The sequence below is a fragment of the Sipha flava genome, unplaced genomic scaffold (assembly GCF_003268045.1).
Source record: "Sipha flava isolate LNK unplaced genomic scaffold, YSA_version1 232_pilon_pilon, whole genome shotgun sequence".
NCBI lineage: Eukaryota > Metazoa > Arthropoda > Insecta > Hemiptera > Aphididae > Sipha > Sipha flava.
The window spans coordinates 1520787-1540424 of NW_020272869.1; the positions used below are offsets into that span (position 1 = coordinate 1520787).

Below are 19638 nucleotides of genomic sequence, written 5' to 3' on the forward strand. Positions count from 1 at the left end.
AATATGTAGGAAAAAAATTTAATTAAAAAAAAAAAAAAATTATAATTATTAAATTATCAAAATGATTTGTTGCATTGAATTATTACAAAATCTTTTAAATTATCAAATATTATATGTCGCTTATTAGATCTGAAAATATTTTTAAAACGGCTAAAATGATCGTTCCACATCAACCTACATCGGTTGATTGAAGCATATTTGCAGCGTATAATATCAGAAGGCAATAATTCTAAATTTTTAGAAGGATGTCTGACACTCATTATGTCATTGATTGATTTAAAATCAATATAGCCTGGAATTTTTTTCTGTAACAGCATGAATTTTCTTTTTTACAACATCTCCCATTGGTCCGCTTACGAGTTTTCATTTTTTCAATCGTTGATTCGACAATTTGCATACTATCATTTAAGGACATATTTTTTTTCTAATTTTGTAAATGAATGTGCAATAAAACTAAAATTCATTGAGATGAAAATTAAATTAGTTTTCAATGTTTCATTTTGCATAATATTTTGAGCTTTTCTAATAGCGATAGAAGTTACTGGATCTAAATTTGAAATAATTTCTTGTATTTTCGTACGAAGAAGACGTGAAATGATAAAATATGTTTAAAAATATTTACAAATTAGTGAAATATGTAAAAATATGTAATTATACCAAAATATGTAAAAATATGTATCGAATCTTAAATATCTCGTTTTAATAAAAATATTAATTTACATATAAATCCGTTCCCTATTTATTACTAACAATAGTTTTAAAATCCATTTATAAAAACAATTTTTTTTATAATATATATATATATATATATGTTTATAAACTTTACGTTATACCATGCGTTTTGGTCGACAAATATACTAATTATTTTTCGGGCACATCAACATGCGATAAAATAAGCTTTTGAATGTAACAATTAACTTTAAAATTATATATACAACATTCGTCTATACAAAATACATTATTATTAATACATTATATAGTGAGGTTTTAACCCACTATAAGTTTGCGGTATTTGGCTGTACAATATACCTGGCAATAAGTAAAGTGTGCGGTTTTTGTCTACCAACCTTTTAAGCGTTAAAATCAAATGTGATGCAACCATTCTGGTGAATATCACCGGTTATTTAGGGAGTTGGAACTTAATTAAAATCGTTTTTTCCTATACTCCAGAAAACTATAAATTTACATTAAAAAATAAAATAAAAAACCTCAAAAACTAAAAATGAATAGAGATAAATATAATATGTTACATTATGATTTTAACGCGCGTTAAAATGGATCTATTTGTCTTTTGTTTCAGCGTTGTATTTTACTGCAGCCGTTACCACTACTGTTCTCCGTTGTTTGATATCTGATAAGTAGAACTGACATTTATATGTAATAAAAAACCAAAAATATATACATATATATGTTTTTAAAATTTGCTAAATATGTAGTAAAAAATATAAAATATGGAATAAAAAATTCAAAGATATGTAAACATGTTAAATTAAAATACAATTCTAAATAATTTTTCATTCATTTAAATTATAACAGTGATAAACCATATATATATATATATTATATTTATATAATATATTATATATTCTTTTAACTTTTCAAGATTAAAACTACGGTGACTTGGTCTTAACATTGACTTATACCTGCTAAAAGAACGTTCCAAATCACAATATGATATCGGTGTATACTTCATTGTTCTTATTTTACTAGGCGAAATTAAAATCTTATTTACTTAAACCAGAGGTTCCTAACCTTTTTTGACTCACGGCACTCTATATTATTTTCTAAAAATTTGGAGGCACCTTATAGTTTATGCCCTATATTTTATAGTTTATACTGAATACGCAATAGTAATATATCGTATATTTAAATTTATATTTTGTAATTTCGGTTTTATTTAGCATTAATAAACAATAAAGATAAGATAAAGTCACAAGCAAGGCCGTAACTGAAAAAAAATTTCGGAGGGGGGATCTAACATTATTATTTAATACAATTTATAGTTAATAAACTATGTTCACCGCTAAAATGTTTCTACTTTTGAAAATTTCGGGGGGGGAGGGGGGTCCGGACCCCTGAACCCCCCACAGTTACGGCCTTGAAAACTTGAAATACTATTTAAATTTTATTATATGAATTAATAATAATATATTTTACATATAATCTGTACTCATGTTAGTTCTTCTATCGCTTAAAATTTGTTTATAGAGACTAAATGAACGTTCAACATCAACAGATATTAGAGGTGCAAACTTCAAGTCAGCAACTACATTAGGTGTAAAATATTTTGGGAGATATTCATTGTTTCCACATAAAATGTTCCCAACCTTTGCTAACATTTGGTAACCTTTATTTTTTTTTAACATAATTGAAACACTTTAGTATTTTTATTATGTTACCCGTTTCACCAGGTATATTGGTTAGTTTGCTGATAACAGTTTGTACAATCTTCAACTATTATGTATAAAATATATCATAATAACTAATATGTAAAATATGCTAAATGGGCTAAAATATTCTCTAACATATGATATATTCTAAAATATGCAAAAAAAACTTTTTTCTATAAACTCAGAATTGAATGAATCGTCCACATTTTTTACTCTCATACAATTGCATAGACCAAATAACGATTTGTAAAAACATATAAAGCCAGTCTTTAGTTATTACTATACTTTCTATTGGCCATATTGTATAGTTCATCATTCTAATGTATTTTTCTATTAAAATTTCATCATCAATAGTAAAATAATAAAAATGTGGTGATTTATATTTAGTATTTATGTGATATTGTTGATGTTGACTGAAACATTCTGCTCAAATATTCATACTATCGGTTCGTCTCCGTTACGTCAAAATATAGTTTTCGATAAACGTTGCATAACGTGGCCGATATATATAACGATTACGATATAAATCCATAGTAAAATATTTTGATATCACGTTGACGTATCGTATAGAGCGAATCGATCTTAAAAAACAACACTATTTCCTCCTATGTCAGAAGTGATAATATTTTTCAAATATTCAGTTGACACGTGTAAGAGTACCTATATTACAATTACGCCAACTATTGATAACTTTCGATCTCATAATAATATTTTTATTCGTACAAACGACGTACACTCATTATATTAATGCATATTAAAGTAGATCTAATACCTAAATAATTTAAAATGTGGAAAAAATATGTAAAAACATTTATAACTGTAAAAAGCTATGGGTAGTTGGGAAATATTTAATTGTACAAGTACTTGTTCGATCTTTCATATAAATCGTTGATGAAATGGATTGTTATTGCCATCGAATTTATACTAAACGCACACACATACAAACAATTAGGTTTTTCAGAAGGTAAGGATTTGAAGGTGTTGTGGTGAACGGTAAACTTAATTATAGTAAACTAAAAGGAGACACCGGTCCATTAATATATCCTGCTGGTTTTTATATGTATTTTCAGTGTTGTATTATTTGACTAAATTCGGCAAAACCATCAGAACTGGTCAATACACATTGATGGTTTTTTTTTCATATGGCGTAAGTTTATTGGTGAAAAAACAAAACTAAATAAACATTAAATTAACAAAATAACTAGGACTGGGGTAGATAGATTTACAATATACTAATAAATTTAACAATAACAAAAATAATAATAATAAAAGCTCATAATTAGGGTCCGGAAGTTGGAGAAATTGCATATTGCTCTGTATGCTCTCAATTTATAGCAGATCTAGCTAGAATCTGAAGTATACAATGGCGAGTTAAAAAATTTAAAATTAACAATGCATATTTTGCATATTTCATTGGTTTTATACGCATATTATGCATATTTTATATTTTACTAAAAAATTGAATTTTTTCTTTCTTAACCTATATATATGAATTTAAATTAAATATAAAACTCAAAATTATCAATAAAGGTGTTTATTGCCATGTTAAAATGTATAAAGCATTTAGTCTATCATGCCGAAATACTTATTTGTAGTACTATCTTATCGTCGATAAGTTATCGTAAATATATATTTATTGGTTCTTCGTTTATCGTTACTGTCAATGATTGTACATGATTGAAGTTTGACAGTTTTGTTTTAGACGTTGTCGTATCGTTAGTAGGTATAGTGTGTATATTTTTTCAATTTAATATTTATATTTCGATTTTATTTTTAATATTTCATTAAAATGCCAAAAAACCTTAATTTACAAAGATATTTAAGAGATTATGGAGACATATTTTCATCTGACGATGATATACTATTTTGTAAAGTGTGTTCAGTTAAGGTGAATGTAGAAAAAAAAATTGCGGTCATGCAGCATTTGAAAACAAATAAACATGAAATATTAGCAGCTCGTTGAAAGGTTGAAAGTAAGTCCTCAGAATGTACTCAACAATTGTTAACTGCATGTAACAAAAAGTCGGCATTTTCTAAAGATTTGTGCAAGGCACTAATGACAGCAAATATTCCTATATATAAAATGTCTATTATAAACGATATCTAGTATATTTTATAACTTATAAAATATACTAGATATCTTCAACCTACACAGATATGTATTATGTTTGCCAATAAATAACGCCGTATTTTCTAAAATTAATAAAAAGGTTTTTTTGTTGAACAAAAATTCATGTCGTTCGAAAACAATATTCTAAGAATCATCTGCGGTACAGTAAACGACAATGAACTGGGCTACTGGCGCAGATGATGGAACATAAAGATTCGAGAATTTGCAGGATTTCCAAGTATAACCAACCTTGTAAAAGCACAAATAATTAAATGGTGTGGGCACATGATGAGGAGGCTAGACTCAAAGTACCTTAAAGCAGTGGTAGAATAGAATTTCACAGGAAAGAGACCAAGAGGACGTCCAAAGAAGCGATGCATAGATGGAATAAAGTAGAACTTAGAGAAACTAGAGACACCAAATTGGAAAGAAAAAGTGCTTAATCAGAAAGAGTGGAAGGAGGTGTCGGTGGCGACAAAAACTCTTGAAGAATTGTGATGCTAGTGAGAGAGAAAGAGAGAGAAAACTATTTACATGAACTACTCAAGTAAAATGAAATAATTATGAAATTGGTTTTCGTATACCATGTAGAAATACAAAAAAATAAGACATACTTGTAATTCTCAATTTTAATATTAACAGTGAAAATAATACATTTTTCCCAAGAGTTTTTTTTCTTGGCTAATAGGATTTTTCACGAATCAGATATTTTTGTATTTTTTCGTGTTACTTTAAATGTAAAACTTTAGAACCAATAAAATTATTATACTAATATTACGAGCATATATAATAAAATAATTGTATAAACTCGTCTTTTCATTTATATGTCGAAAATGTTACAATAGTTATTATAATCTTGTAAAAAGTAATTTTCCTGTGAATATTAAATAATTAAATAAATAAATAATTATAATAATATTTCCTATAGTATATTTATAAATATAAAATCATCACAAAAAGACCAGAACCACAAACATAGCAGGAAGTAAATGAATGTAATGAACCTATTTTTTAGGATATAAATTTCATCGTATAAAATAAACACAAGCAAAATATAAAATTTAAAAAAAAAATTCAGCGTAAACATCCCATTTTTAATAATTTCTAAAGGCCTCAAAATGCTTAAATCAGGCCTCGAAGACCAACAAAATAAATTACAGTAAAAGTAGTGTAGTGGTTAATATGATGATAAAATATCCGCTGCGTTTTCATAAAATTCTATCGGGTTTTACTGCAATTATATAATTATATAAATATAACAGTTTACGTCATAGCCATGCGCAGACCTGTATTTCAGGGATGCCTATGATATTTTTGGGCCCTATCTTAACATAAATATAGGTATATTTAATACATTATAGTTTATTAATAATTAAATAAATATAACTTTTATTTTTAATTTAATATTGTGGTATATTAGTCCCAATGAATATTTTCTCCTTGAATCTCATATATTTTTCATAGATAATTTCTACCATTTAAGATTTATACTTTTGTAGTCAATTGAACCTATTATACTATATAAGAAGTTTTTGCATGAAAATGTAGAACATTTTTGCCATGGACATAAATTATTAAAATTTATTTAATTATATCATATTTGAATTAAACATTTTTTTAAAGGATCTTTTGTAGATGTTGTAAAAATTCCGTATTATGATTTACTTCAGAACAAAAAAAAATTTGATTTTTATAGTATATTAATTAATTTTCATACTGATATAATTATTGAAAATTCTTAAAAATAAAATAAGGATTTAAAGTATTTTTCACAGTGATTGTTCGATAATCGTCTAGTGGCGGGGCAAGATAATAGTTATCGAGTCGTTATTTTTGACATTTCAAGAAGTTTTAACGAGACACCCCGTTCTCCCTCTGCGTTGAATGCATGCCAGACTTGCTTAGTAGCTAGTGGGTCAGTGATTCGTGTATGTATGTATGCTTGTGCGACCGTTCAACCTTGGACGGCATGTGTCGGTCTGTCGTATAACTGAGAAAAATAAATCGTTACGGCTGATATAGTTTCCCGTTGGCGGTCGATGAGCGATAAATGTCTATTTCGCATTATATATTTGTGTCATAATAAAATACTAATTTTTTTTGTTGTAATTTTTGCAAAGTCTATGTTAAGACATGATGCTTCTGTGTGAGCACAAATCAAGACAGTAAGACGGGGTGAATAAAAAAATATTTGAACTAAATAGTAATATTTGATTTGGAAACGTTGAAATCACTCGAAAAAATACAACGTTCGAATTTTATATAGTAATCTAGTGTATTTGATCACGTTTATTTATTTGATAATATAAAACTAAGCAGATTTTAACGCTCGTACTTCGAATTGATTTAAAAAAAAAATTAATAATAATCGATAAACAATTTGCGTTAGTTGATGTTGACATATTTGATTTATTTTTTTGCATTTTTAACTTTTAATATTCTTGAAGTTGTAACGAAATAATACAGGTACTTGTTATTTATATGTCAACGTCCATCACAAATATAATAGCTGCAATTTAAATATATTTTTTTCAGAATTAAATTACTTAGTATAATACATTTATTTCTGAGAAACAAAAAAGGCAAGAAGTTGCTGAACATAAATTATTATCTCTTAATGTATTAATTTAATAAACATAAAACACCAGATATAATAGATTACTTAGTGTTTCACATCCATACCTATAGTTTATTTAAAGTTAAAATTTTTAAACAAAGAAATTATATAATTAACCAAAAAAATATCATCATTTTAAAAATTATTTATTCATAAAAATTGTATCTGAATATAAAAGTGAGTCTTTAGAAAAGAAGAAGAATATAAAATCCTACAATGTATCAATTAGTGATCAAACATTATGGTTCTGCATCGAAAATATTTCAATTATATCAGCCGTATTTATCTATATACTCCTATTTATTAATCGAGATGTACAGTATATGAATATATGCTTATGCTTTAATAATTTTAGGTCAGTGAAAATTTCGACTAATACGATGTTTGGTGATCTGGTCTATGTATCATGAATATACACAACAGTTTACCATTTAAATTCCTAATTTATTTTTGGACTTATTTTAATAATTTATTCATAATGTTATTAAATGACATTATCTATAGTCTCTTTATAAGAATTACGATATTTGCTAATCGGTATACTCCATAAAATATAATATTTTATAATTGAGCACTTCTAAATACGGTGCAAGTTTAAAACGTAAGTACATAATTAGTACTTATCATACTTATCATATGTTTAATCTACGATGATGTATTATAATTTATTATTATATTGTGCTAAATTTGTCCACGGTTATAGACTAATGTTATTCTACGTATTAATATTTATAACAAGTATAGATAATTTCAATAATTATTGTTTCATAACACCGATTTAACTGCTAATAGGGTTATCGATGTTTTTAGACGTAGTAATTTATTTATGTATATCATGTACATACTCACTACTTGTACACTGATGCTGCGAGCGAATTATTTCGTTCCATTAATCAAACCAGCTGGTTGTTTTCGCAAAATCATACTGTAGTAATCAAATTCTATGTATAAACTTAAATGAGTAGCCGTTGTTTCGTCAATCTTAGGAAATATGACTGGGTTCATAATTAACTAACAGAGATTTTTATTTGATTCTATTCTCAATATTTTTTTTTTATGAAAAAATCTAATAGTACATCGGAAATTTCAAAAGTAATACTCAGGGTTTAAAGTGGGGGACGGGACGGGGGAAAAGGAGACTCAGCCCTCTACCTTTTACCACACTTATAAAGCGTTCTTTTTAATATTTCTCCGAAAAGTATATTGAAATGCTCAACTTTGGCTTTGCAATTTAATTAATTTTACTAGATATTAAACAGATATTAAACAAAAATAACTAATAATATATATAAATTATAAATTATATAATATATATGATTATAAATACGTTTTTTTAATATATTTTATTTTATTAAAAGATTTTTAGAATCAGTTATTTAAAACAATAAGTAAGTAATTTACAAATTTGTATATTTTTACAGCACATGAATAGTTTGTGGAGGAAATTGTTCACTAACAATACCTCATAACATATATTTACCTATTTATAATTAATAACCTTGTAATTGTATAGGACTATATGGAATGCTGAAAATAATAAATGGATTACCGTCCCCCTGCTATTTTTACCTTATTTACAACATATTGGGGGCTTGGCATCCCTCCATGTGTACATCTATGAATTAGACTACATAGAAAACTAACAAATAAATGAAGAACTTGACGGGGAATATCGGAAACAACTAGGGCTATTTCATCTTTCATATTATGTTTTATTTCTCCATTTATATGTTCTATACAAAAAATAGGAACCTTGAGATATTATTTGTGAGGCTGGACATTTATTATTGACACACGTAGCAACTTCCTCTCCTCGTGAACACTATTTAGTAAAATAATATCGATCGACACGAAATACATTATAATTATTAAATCTAAATTCATTCGTATGTATTAAGTCACATATCCATGTTTCAGCTAAAGCGAAGAAGTCATTATTCAAATACTTTGAAATTTATTAATGTGAAATAGTAAATTAAATTTATTCGGGGGTCCCCTTACATTTTAGTACATGTCGGAAAAAATATTAACATTATTAAAATAAGACAAATCATGGTAGTTATTTACAGAGTTTAAATATACAATAGTATATTTTACCTTGGGGTTATATATTAGTTTTTTTAAGTAACTAAGGGATTCTGATGATATATTTGATGAACCAACCTGTACCATCTTTATCTCATTTAGTCTTGAGTAGGAAACTGATGGGATTTTCCAGTAGCTTTATATGAATTTCATTTACATCCATACTAATTAAAATATCCTCCTAACGAGCATTGTTACAGATTTTAGATTTGATACGTAAAATACAATGTATGGACTTTAGAAGGTGAGTTAAGTTGTATCAAAATAGGGCGTAGTCTTATTACCAGGATAACCCAAACGTTTCGCACTTGACTTTAATATTGGACTGTATAAATCTTGAAAAATCTTAATTATTTAGCAGTTCATTCTATAAAAACTTCGGATATTAAATCCGTCGCGTTAATTCGAACGAGGTTATTTTCTTTTATTATTGTCCTAAATATTACGAGATTCCTTAACTAAGTCGAGATCGGGCAGTCGATTAGGTAAACAGGATCGTTCTGACTTTATTGAATCATTCGCACATAATAAATGTACCTATAAATATATCCGCTATCAACGTACTTTATATTAAGTTTATTTGTCTATGCTTCAGTTGACCGGAATATTCGATTCATATCGGAATATCAATTATTTAGCCGCTGCTCTACGTACAAAAAATATTTCTAGCTGTTTCGACGAGACGTTTTCGCCGCGTAGAGGTCGTCGCCGTAACGGGTAATAACGATTTTCGAGAAAAATGACACGGCCCCGATCAACTGACAGGGTTTCTGGACGGATTTCCGTTGTTTTGTGGGGGCATTGATGTTGGTCGCAGCGACGGTAACACTACTTGGTACCCGGTGAAGTAGGATATTGCCAGAGTCGGCTAACGGGAGTGCAATGCACCGGGGCCACAAGCTAACCAAAATCTAAAACTGAAAATTGTTCGTTCCGTCATTTTTTATTGGCTTTTCATCAAACGCATTTCATTCGACAAATGTTAACAGTGCATTTAAAAACCAAAAGGTCTAAACGTGCACTCGAAAACTGCGGTGCACAAAAACGAAAAAAAACGCTACTTTTGCGGAGAACTATTTTTTTTTGAATTTTTCGTCGGGAAACCTCTAATTGGTATTCGCACGCCGGCCCCGGCTACTCCGATCCGGACATGGTAACGATTGTCGGTTGCCAGTCGCGTATCCTGACGGGATCGAGTGCCGCGCGCGGCGGACCCAGGAGCACGATGGCGATCAGCGGCGCGTGCCCAACAGATCGATACCGCTGGCGTTTACCCGACGTTTGGTCCGGGCGACGACGGGTTTTCGCGCGCGCTACGAGAACCACGTACAGCGCGAACGTACGCGATCGATACGTAAGCAAGCACGCGCACGCACGCACGCACACGATGTCGATGTGTCTGGCGGCACATGATAACGCGACATGTGTGCGTGCGACGCGCGTTCGTGGACGACACCGCCGGGACGACGTGTTGTCGGCCCGTCGGCAACGGTGATGATGGGGTACATTTGAAAAAAAAAAAAAAAAAAAACAATGTTTTAATTGTTATTACCGTTTACCGGGGGTGGCGTTGCGCCTACACTTTCGCGCTCACAGTACCTCCGCGAACGACGCGTTTTGCGGAACGTGCGGCGAGGGGGGAAAGGTTACCAACCCGCGACCGTTTGCGGACGCAACATTATAACATGCACAGTACTAGTTATAATAACAACAACAACAACACGTGTGTATTAAATATTTTGCGCCGCACCGTCGCCGGTCGGATACGTCGAAAGACGATTTTACGCTGTTGCGCATCGATTGCATTGTTGTTTCACAGTCGATGTGAACGCGCGTCGTTGTCCGAAAGCAGTGGTTCTCAGAAACGTTAACGCGACCGGCTAACTTCTTCTTGAGAAGGATCCGCGCGTATCCGTTCGCTGACGACAGCGGGAGGTACGCGCGTCCGGCACACCATCGACGTCCGTCCCGCGATCGTACCGAGGGCACTTAGTACTTAGTGGTCGAGTAGCCGTATGTTTCGAAACCGGGCGCAGCCGACCGACCGCCGGAGTCCGAGGTCCCGAGGACGAGATGATGGCGCATTGTCGCGGGACGCATAGGCGCGGACAGGCGGGACGACAACACGGTCCGAGGACCGCTGCGTAGTCGCTCGAGCGCCCGGACACGTGTCGGGGCGGTAGGTACGGGGCACGCGCGAACAACCGTCTCCGAGATCACGGAGGGCTACTGAGGCGTCCACGCGAAAAGTCGTAGCCGCTAATGCTCGGAACGATATTACAACGAAGTGAACACACAAAGTGAAAAAAATACAAAAATCAAAATCAAAACGAAATCATCAACGAGATCTAGTCCCGTCGAGGTTGGCAACAGTGGCCCGATAGTATGTGCCATTGGTGATCATGCGTGTTTTCGTTCACTGAAGACATCTTCGTGTCCGCCGCTGCTGCCGCCGCCGCAGCACCAGCAGCACCAGCACCAGAGTGCCCAAGTGCTGCTGATCGTGGTGGTCGCTGTCGCTGTGCTTTGCCTGTAGCGCCGCCCTTCCTTCGCCTCCAATTCCGCGTTCCGAAGGACCGTGTCTCGTCGTCCCGTCCGTCTCGTTTTCGACTTTCCGATGCGATCACCACATCCCAGTACGACGCCGTAGCGCTCGGTGGTCTACCGGCCATAGCGAATTCACCAGGATATGATGACTGCATGAACTAAACGTAAGTGACCAGCAGCGAACCACACGCTTTCACCCACCAGCCGTCCTAGCACTGTTTGGTTCTGGCCCTCCAGCAGCTCCTTGTTGGTTCTGTGGTTCACTACGGTCTCTTTATTGACCTGTAAGCTTTTGATCCGCATGGCAGTGTTATCTAATCTGTTTCTGTCACTCCTGACGATGGCTTGAGCTTTCACTGTGTTTTGGCATGTTTGCATTCTACCTTGCCTTTGCATCACATTACAGTATTACACCATTGAAATATTTTTGGCAGTTGGCATTAGTTCCCAGTTAAGCTGTGGTATTTATACCGTTTGTGCAATCTGTGTTCAGTTTAGTTTAGATCTCTAAGAAGTCTTATCGTTCAATCGGCAGTTGTTCAATTATTACACATAATAATTTTAAAAATTTGGTGATAGTTTTTTTTTCACTTGCTCTGTTTCAAGATATCCAATAAGTTAAAGTTTGAACATTAGCTATCAAATGTATTTACTATTAAACTTAGGACGTATATATTCTAAAAAAAAAATTTTTTAAATTTTTAAGTTCTTAATAAAAATAAAAATTATCAATTAATTTGTTCGAATTTATAACAATAAAATATTTTACAATTGGAGTAAATTTTTAATCGTAATCGATTAACAATATATAATTAAATTATAATTTTTAATTTACACATATAAGTATATATTTTATTTTACATAAATATTTTTAAACATAATATTGCTGGCCATTAATGGTCCTCTCAGTATGTTAAAAGTTGTATAAAAAGTATATTATTCAATAATGTGTTAGTTTTGTTCCGGTTTCGCTTTATAAATTTATGGCAACCCTATTGAAGATGATAAAATACAATTTTTTATACAATCATATGATAGGGTAAACATTCAACTATTTAATGCAATCTATATTTTACATACATACTCGTTGTAAATTAATATATCTAGTTCAACCATTTGAATCGGTACATAACTGATAATATGTCTTAACAAATGTATTGTTATCTCACATTTATACAATGTTAAATAGACTTATTTAAACGTCTGAAGAGTAGGATTTTAATGATGTTGAATTTATATTTTCATTAATTTCTTACATATGCTTAGTTAAAATTCCTTTTTTTTTTTAGACATTTTTGCCAAGTTGATGATCAGCACCATGAATCACATGAAAGATAAAAAACCTTGTAGACCTGACATTCAAGAGATATTATCAAGAATGAAGAATCGTTTTATCAATGAAGGAGATTCTGATTCTGATGACTGTGTAAAAGCAGAAAATATTGTGACAACAACAACTGTTGTTGAAAGTATTGTAAATGAAACTCCTATAGAAAAAAGTCCTGATGATGAGATAGCAGAACTCATGTTAAAATTGAATGGGCAAGTAGATGAGGAGCTAGTAGCTAGTATTAGATCAATGAAAAAAATGTATGAAAACCAGTCTATAGTAGACAGTACATCATTAACAGATAATTTTGATGAAACCGAACAGGAGAAACCTAGAATTATTTTAACGTTGAGACCAAATGAAAATAAACCTGATACCTATGTTAGTTCCACCAACCTTACAGATTACAATTCAAATAGCCCAAAAAGAAAAAAACAAATAAATGATGCTAATACTGAAATTCCTCCCCTTAAAAGGTCTTCAAGAAGATCTAATGATAGTAATCAGTCAGTGTTAAAGTCTGCTATTGCTCGTAAAGAAAGAACATTTAGTATTGATGTAGATTCAAAAAAAAAAATTCCAAAAAAAGTAAAAAAAGAACCAGAAGTCACAAATGAAGTGGTTGCTCCTGTTAATATAAAAAAAACTATTGAGAATGATATCCAGGACATTAAAGAAGAAAAAAATGAAGAGAGTACTTGTGATCAGAAAAAAAAGAAAAAAAAATTTTTCAGAGGTGGACGATACAATATTTTCAAGAAAAAATCTTTACATAAAGAACGTCAAAAAAATGTTAAAAAATCCATTTGTAATCAGATAAACTCAGATTCTGGACATTTTGATTTAGATTCATCAGAAACAAATTCAGAAAAACATTCTGCTTCAGGTATGCTAAGACTGATTTACAGAATCGTATTACCTATAGAACTATTATTATTCAGTGCATTTTATAAGGAATTTTCACTGGGCAACAAAAAATGTTTTTCTCAAAATAGTCAATGTATAATACCATAGTATGATTATAGTATTACACGTTTTTTCGCATTATTTCACTCAATATTTTAAAATACTGTCAACAGAGTATAATTACTGGGCGACATTTGTGTCGCCTAGTTAACTAGTTAAAAAATGCACTGTTATTATTTATTATATATTCATCATTATATTATTATTATATATTTATTATTTAATATAATTATGTGATTCTTAGTTTGTAGTGACATTGGTACATTAATATCTAGTGATAAAAATTATCAGGACGATATGGATACTAATTTATCTACTATTGATGTTGAAGGTATTTATAAATGAATAAATATTATAAAAACTCAATTTTTATTTATTACCTTTTATTAGTAAATTAGAAATAAGAATTAAATTAAAATAAAACTGGCCATGTTTTATTTAATATATTTATATTCAAAATTCATCTTGAATATTAAATATAATTCATAAGTTAACTAATATTAAAAAACCTTGGTTTTAAATATTTTCATGTATTAAATAGGTGGGGGTGGTTTAATATATTTAATATAAATTCAACTAAATTGTTATTTTGTGATTAAATTCTTTAATTTTTTGTATTTTAATAGATAAAATAAATGAAGGTACTTCTGATGTAGAAGACAGAGATTTTCAATTATGTTTATGTGAATCAAGTATTGATGTAATAATAGTCGACGAAGGAAAAATTTCTTGTAAAGCTGAGGATTGTATTGATGGAAAATTAATAGCGTGCAAGAAATTAGCTTTTCATCTGGATGAATATGGCTATATGCCTATGTTAAGAGCAAATGTTGCTTTACCTTTTTCAACATTTTGTGAACATCACATGAATCGTTTCTTTTTACATCATTGTTGCCCACGTTGTGGGAAATTTTGTTCAGAGGTAAATTATAGTATTATTAATTAATTCTTACTATAATTTTACTTATTAATAAGATTATATGTATCTAATTTTTAAATCAACCATGTATTCATTTAAATACCATTTTTGAATAGTTAATTTATTTTTGCACACAATTTATTATAAGAGTTTATATTTGTATTAATTTTAGAGAATATAAAATATGCTAATAATTATCCTTTTTTTATTAGGGTATATTTATGATGTGTAAAAATAAACATTTTTCACACATCGGTTGCCATCAAAAAGACAAAGCTTGTTTACATTGTGGTGTTATTGATGTTTATGACATAGAGTTGAAAAGACATGTAATTAAACATAAGAAAATAAGTAACCATAAAAAAGATTCACCCAATGTGACTGTAGAAGTAGGAAGTATGAAATTGACTACTGTTGATTGTCCACCAGAAATCGATGCAACTGAGTTATCAAAATATTTGCAACAACTTAAAGATGAAATTATTAATCCTAAACGTACTATGTAAGTTATTACAAATTATTTAAAATAATAATTATTGATTATCGATGCATAATATAACATTAAATTATTAAAAATATAAATTGTTGTAGTTTAAATAATTATGTAAAGCTTAGATAAATTATTTTATTATAAAATATTTTTCACAATTGTAATAACCAGGGTTCGGATATTTTAGAAAAAATTATTATTATTAGCAAAATTATAAACTTAGAGTTAGTAGTTCTTAATAATTTTTAGCATTGAAATAAGTTGTATTTCATGTCTGCTTTTTTATTATTTAAAAGAAATTAATTTATTAAATACTTATAATTTTCATCATAACTTTTTTATTAAGAATAACAAATAATGATTTCTATTATGTATTTAAAATTTATAGGTACTCAGTTCTTGGACTTTATCAAGCTTGTGAATCAAATGATATAAAAAAAGTTATATCGATTTTAGGTATAGTTGAATTTTAAATATATTTAATCTAAGAATATTGATAGAAGTTAAAAAAATTTTTTTTATATTTTAGGGGCAGAATGCAATCTTTCATATAAATTTCCCAGTAATCATAATCGAACAGGGTTACATGCTGCAGCTAGTAATGGACATCTTATGATTGTGTATTTATTACTACAAGCTGGTGTGGACCCAAATTTGGTTGATAATAAAATGAAATCGCCCTTGAGGATGGCTGCTAAATTTGGTCATAGTAATGTTCTTCAATACCTTTTAAATTTTAATGGAGCTCCTGAGATACGAGTAATATAGATATAATTTTCTGTTGATAAAATCATTGTTAATTTATTTATAATTATATATTATTATTTAAGGATGTACAAGGTATGACTTCACTTCATCTAGCTGCTAAAAATGGACAGTTAGAATGCTGTAAAGTTATACTAAATAAACGACCGTCTATGGTGAATTGGAAAGATAACGGAGGATGGACTCCACTTGTATGGGCTTGTGAAAACAGTCATATTGATATTGTGAAGTATAAAAATTAAAATATCAAAAAAAAAAAAGAATGTTATTAACATTAATTTTAATGTATGGTTAGATATTTTATGACTCATAATCCAAACACAAGAATACCTGATGATGAAAATAATGTTGCATTACATTGGGCTGCAGTTTCTGGATGCCTTGGAGTTGTTAAACCTTTGGTAGAATTTGATTCTGAGGTCAATATGTTTAATGATGCTGGTGACACTGCATTGTAAGTATTAATGTTGAAATGTTAACTTCATTATTATTTTATTTTATGCCAACTTTTATTTATGTTATCTATATTTTATAGACATATTGCTGCTCGTAAAAATGCTGTTGATATAGTATCATATTTATTAGAAAAGGGTGCTATGGCATGGCACAAAAATGGAGATAAAAAAAAACCTATAGATTACTGTACTCCGGGTACTAAATGTTATAATTTGCTGAAAAAAGTTCTACCAAAGCAACGTAAACCAGTTTCTTTTGTAAGTCCATTACTTACTCTTGACTCAGAATTTGTTAAACGAGAGTTAGAAACAAACAAAACTCCTGTTTTTGTCAAAACTACACCTGTTCTCATATCTGAGTAAGTTAATTATTATATTTATACTATAAATCAAGTATATTAATTATTTATTATTAATCTGTTCATAGAGATATTACTCATGGTTGTGAAGATGTTCCAATTAAATGTGTAAATGAAATTGATGATGAAATACCAATAGAATTTACATACATTAAAGAGAACTGTTATGATGTAGGGAATTATGTTGATTCAGCTATGTCCCATATAGCTGTTAGTTAACTTTTTTGTCTATTTTATTTTTTTTTAAAACTTGAAATTTGTTACTTTGTTATTTTTTATTTTAGAGCTGTAATTGTGAAGGTGCTTGTAATACCAATGATTGTAAATGTGTACAAGCCAATGGTGATTGTTTGTATGATAAAAATGGATGCTTGAATTCTGATTTTGATTATTTTAGTGAGTATAATATTGAATTGTAATATTGTACTACAATTCTATGTCATTATTATAAATTAAATATTACATTTATTTTTTAATTTTAATAGCCATAATTTTTCATGCTTATTTTGCAGGCCCGAGTGCTATATTATATGAGTGCAATTTGCGTTGTAGGTGTCATAAACAACGATGTGGCAATAGAGTTATTCAAAAGGGTATAAAAGTAAAATTAGAATTATATAAGCATAAAGATATGGGATGGGGTGTAAGAGCACGGCAAGCCATACCTCGAGGAACATTTGTATGCGAGTACGTAAACATCAAAATAATAAAGTAGTGTATTCTTAAAATGTAATTTATTTTAAGGTATGTTGGTGAAATAATTACTGATCAAAAAGCTAATGATTTAAAAGAAGACTCATATTTGTTTAATTTGGAAAACCCTGTAAGTAGACATTTTTTTTTTTTCATTTACAAAAATATTAATCATTTAGTTTATAATATTAAGATTTTCACGTCTAAAGATTTTAATTCAATTTCAGGGAGCTACTGAATTATATTGTATTGATGCCTATAACTATAGTAATGTATCTCGTTTTATTAATCATTCATGTGATCCAAATCTCATGTCTGTTCGATCATTTATAAATCACCATGACAAAAGATTTCCCAGAATTGCATTTTTTGCAGTTCAAGATATAAAAGAAAATGAACAATTAAGGTAAATGTAACTTGTACTGCAATAATATGCTAATTGTGTGAGTTAAATTATTCTAATCTGTTATTATTGTTGAATTATAGTTATGACTATGGTACTACTTTCTGGAAAATAAAAGGTGGTTTGTTCACTTGTAAATGTGGTAAATCTAACTGCAGTTTTTCAGAAGAAACTATAAAAAGTCTTCATATTGACTCAGATAATGAAGAGGTAGAATTGGATAAAAATATTGAACAAATTAAAAATGAAAAAAAATATTTGGCGAACAATAAATTATTAAATCAAGATATAGTAGAGACAAATAAATCAAATAGTAACTTGCTAAATCAAAAAACTGAATTATCTAAAAATAAAAATTTACTAGGACAAAACACTAATTTCAAAGAATTAGATATTAACAAATCCAAGCAAAAAAATGGATTATTAATTGAAAACAAATCTATTAATTTAAATGTGAATAAAGACAAAGAAGAAAATAAAAATATACCTGAACAATTGCGTAAGGAATCTGATGGTCATTCAAAAAAAATTCTTGAATCAAAATTAATTCAAAATAAACCACAAGCTGTGTTAAATACGCTAGATAAAAAAAAATTAGTTGATAAAATGGTAAAAGGAAATGCATGTCAATTGTTGATCAATAAAAAACAATCATCCATAGAATCTATGGAGGGAGACAATATTTTTAATAGCAGCAAAGTGATCTCAGAATTAGTTAAATTAAGCAAAAATAAAGCAATTACCACTTATGTATTAAGACCTAAACTTACATCACCTTGTATTTTTGAAAACAAAAGAGTTGTTGGTGTCCCACCTGATACTTCAAGTTTTAATCAAAAAACAACACAAGAAGGTTCAATTGATCAAATTATGAAATTTATCAAAGATGAACCAATTTTTAATGATTCTGAAACTGAATTGAATATAATTAACGGGGAACATCAATCTGTTGATTGTTTAGGAACACAGTATACATCTGAAAAAAAAGCTTTAGATGTAAAACAGAATCCTAAAATAGAATGTTTTCCCCGTACTAATCGAGATAGTTAAAAATCAAGTGAATTATTAATATACAAAATTTAAAAATATATTAAACAAGGAATTCATGTTTTAATTTTTAAAAATTAAGATTTATTTATTATTTTGGATTTATTAGACTGATAATTTGTATTTTAATTTTTATACTGATTGAATATATGAAAGTACAAAATTTTACCATAGAAACAGCTTTAATTGATGTAGTAAAATATTTTTGGAGTCAACTTTAATGATTGAATATATCTATGAACTTAATCTAAAGTATGTCTATTAAATTAAATATTTATTTCATTTTAAAGAATTTCAGCATTATTGTGAAATATCAAAATATGTTGAAGTTTGTACTAATAATGGAGTATTGTAAAGATTTTATTAAAATTAGTTTATTTTATGTTTAAAATATTTTTATAGTTGCATGCTTTCGTTTTGTGGTTTGAATGCCACTCTAGTCATTTGGTCTTCCTAATTTAG

The 19638-nt window shown here is 29.4% G+C and overlaps 1 protein-coding gene across 1 annotated transcript; it reads left to right on the forward strand.

Moving 5' to 3' along the window:
* Positions 1 to 11823: 11823 nt before the first annotated feature.
* Positions 11824 to 19403, forward strand: LOC112683659 (histone-lysine N-methyltransferase EHMT2). The gene is made up of 16 exons (XM_025554792.1): positions 11824 to 11913; positions 13039 to 13965; positions 14290 to 14376; positions 14672 to 14967; positions 15177 to 15466; positions 15843 to 15910; positions 15984 to 16213; positions 16285 to 16448; positions 16515 to 16673; positions 16755 to 17033; positions 17102 to 17243; positions 17318 to 17429; positions 17546 to 17720; positions 17778 to 17856; positions 17954 to 18132; positions 18213 to 19403. Exons 2-16 carry the CDS (start codon positions 13056 to 13058, stop codon positions 19177 to 19179), a joined length of 4137 nt encoding a protein of 1378 aa, XP_025410577.1. The 5' UTR covers positions 11824 to 11913; positions 13039 to 13055; the 3' UTR covers positions 19180 to 19403.
* The last annotated feature ends 235 nt before the right edge of the window (positions 19404 to 19638 follow it).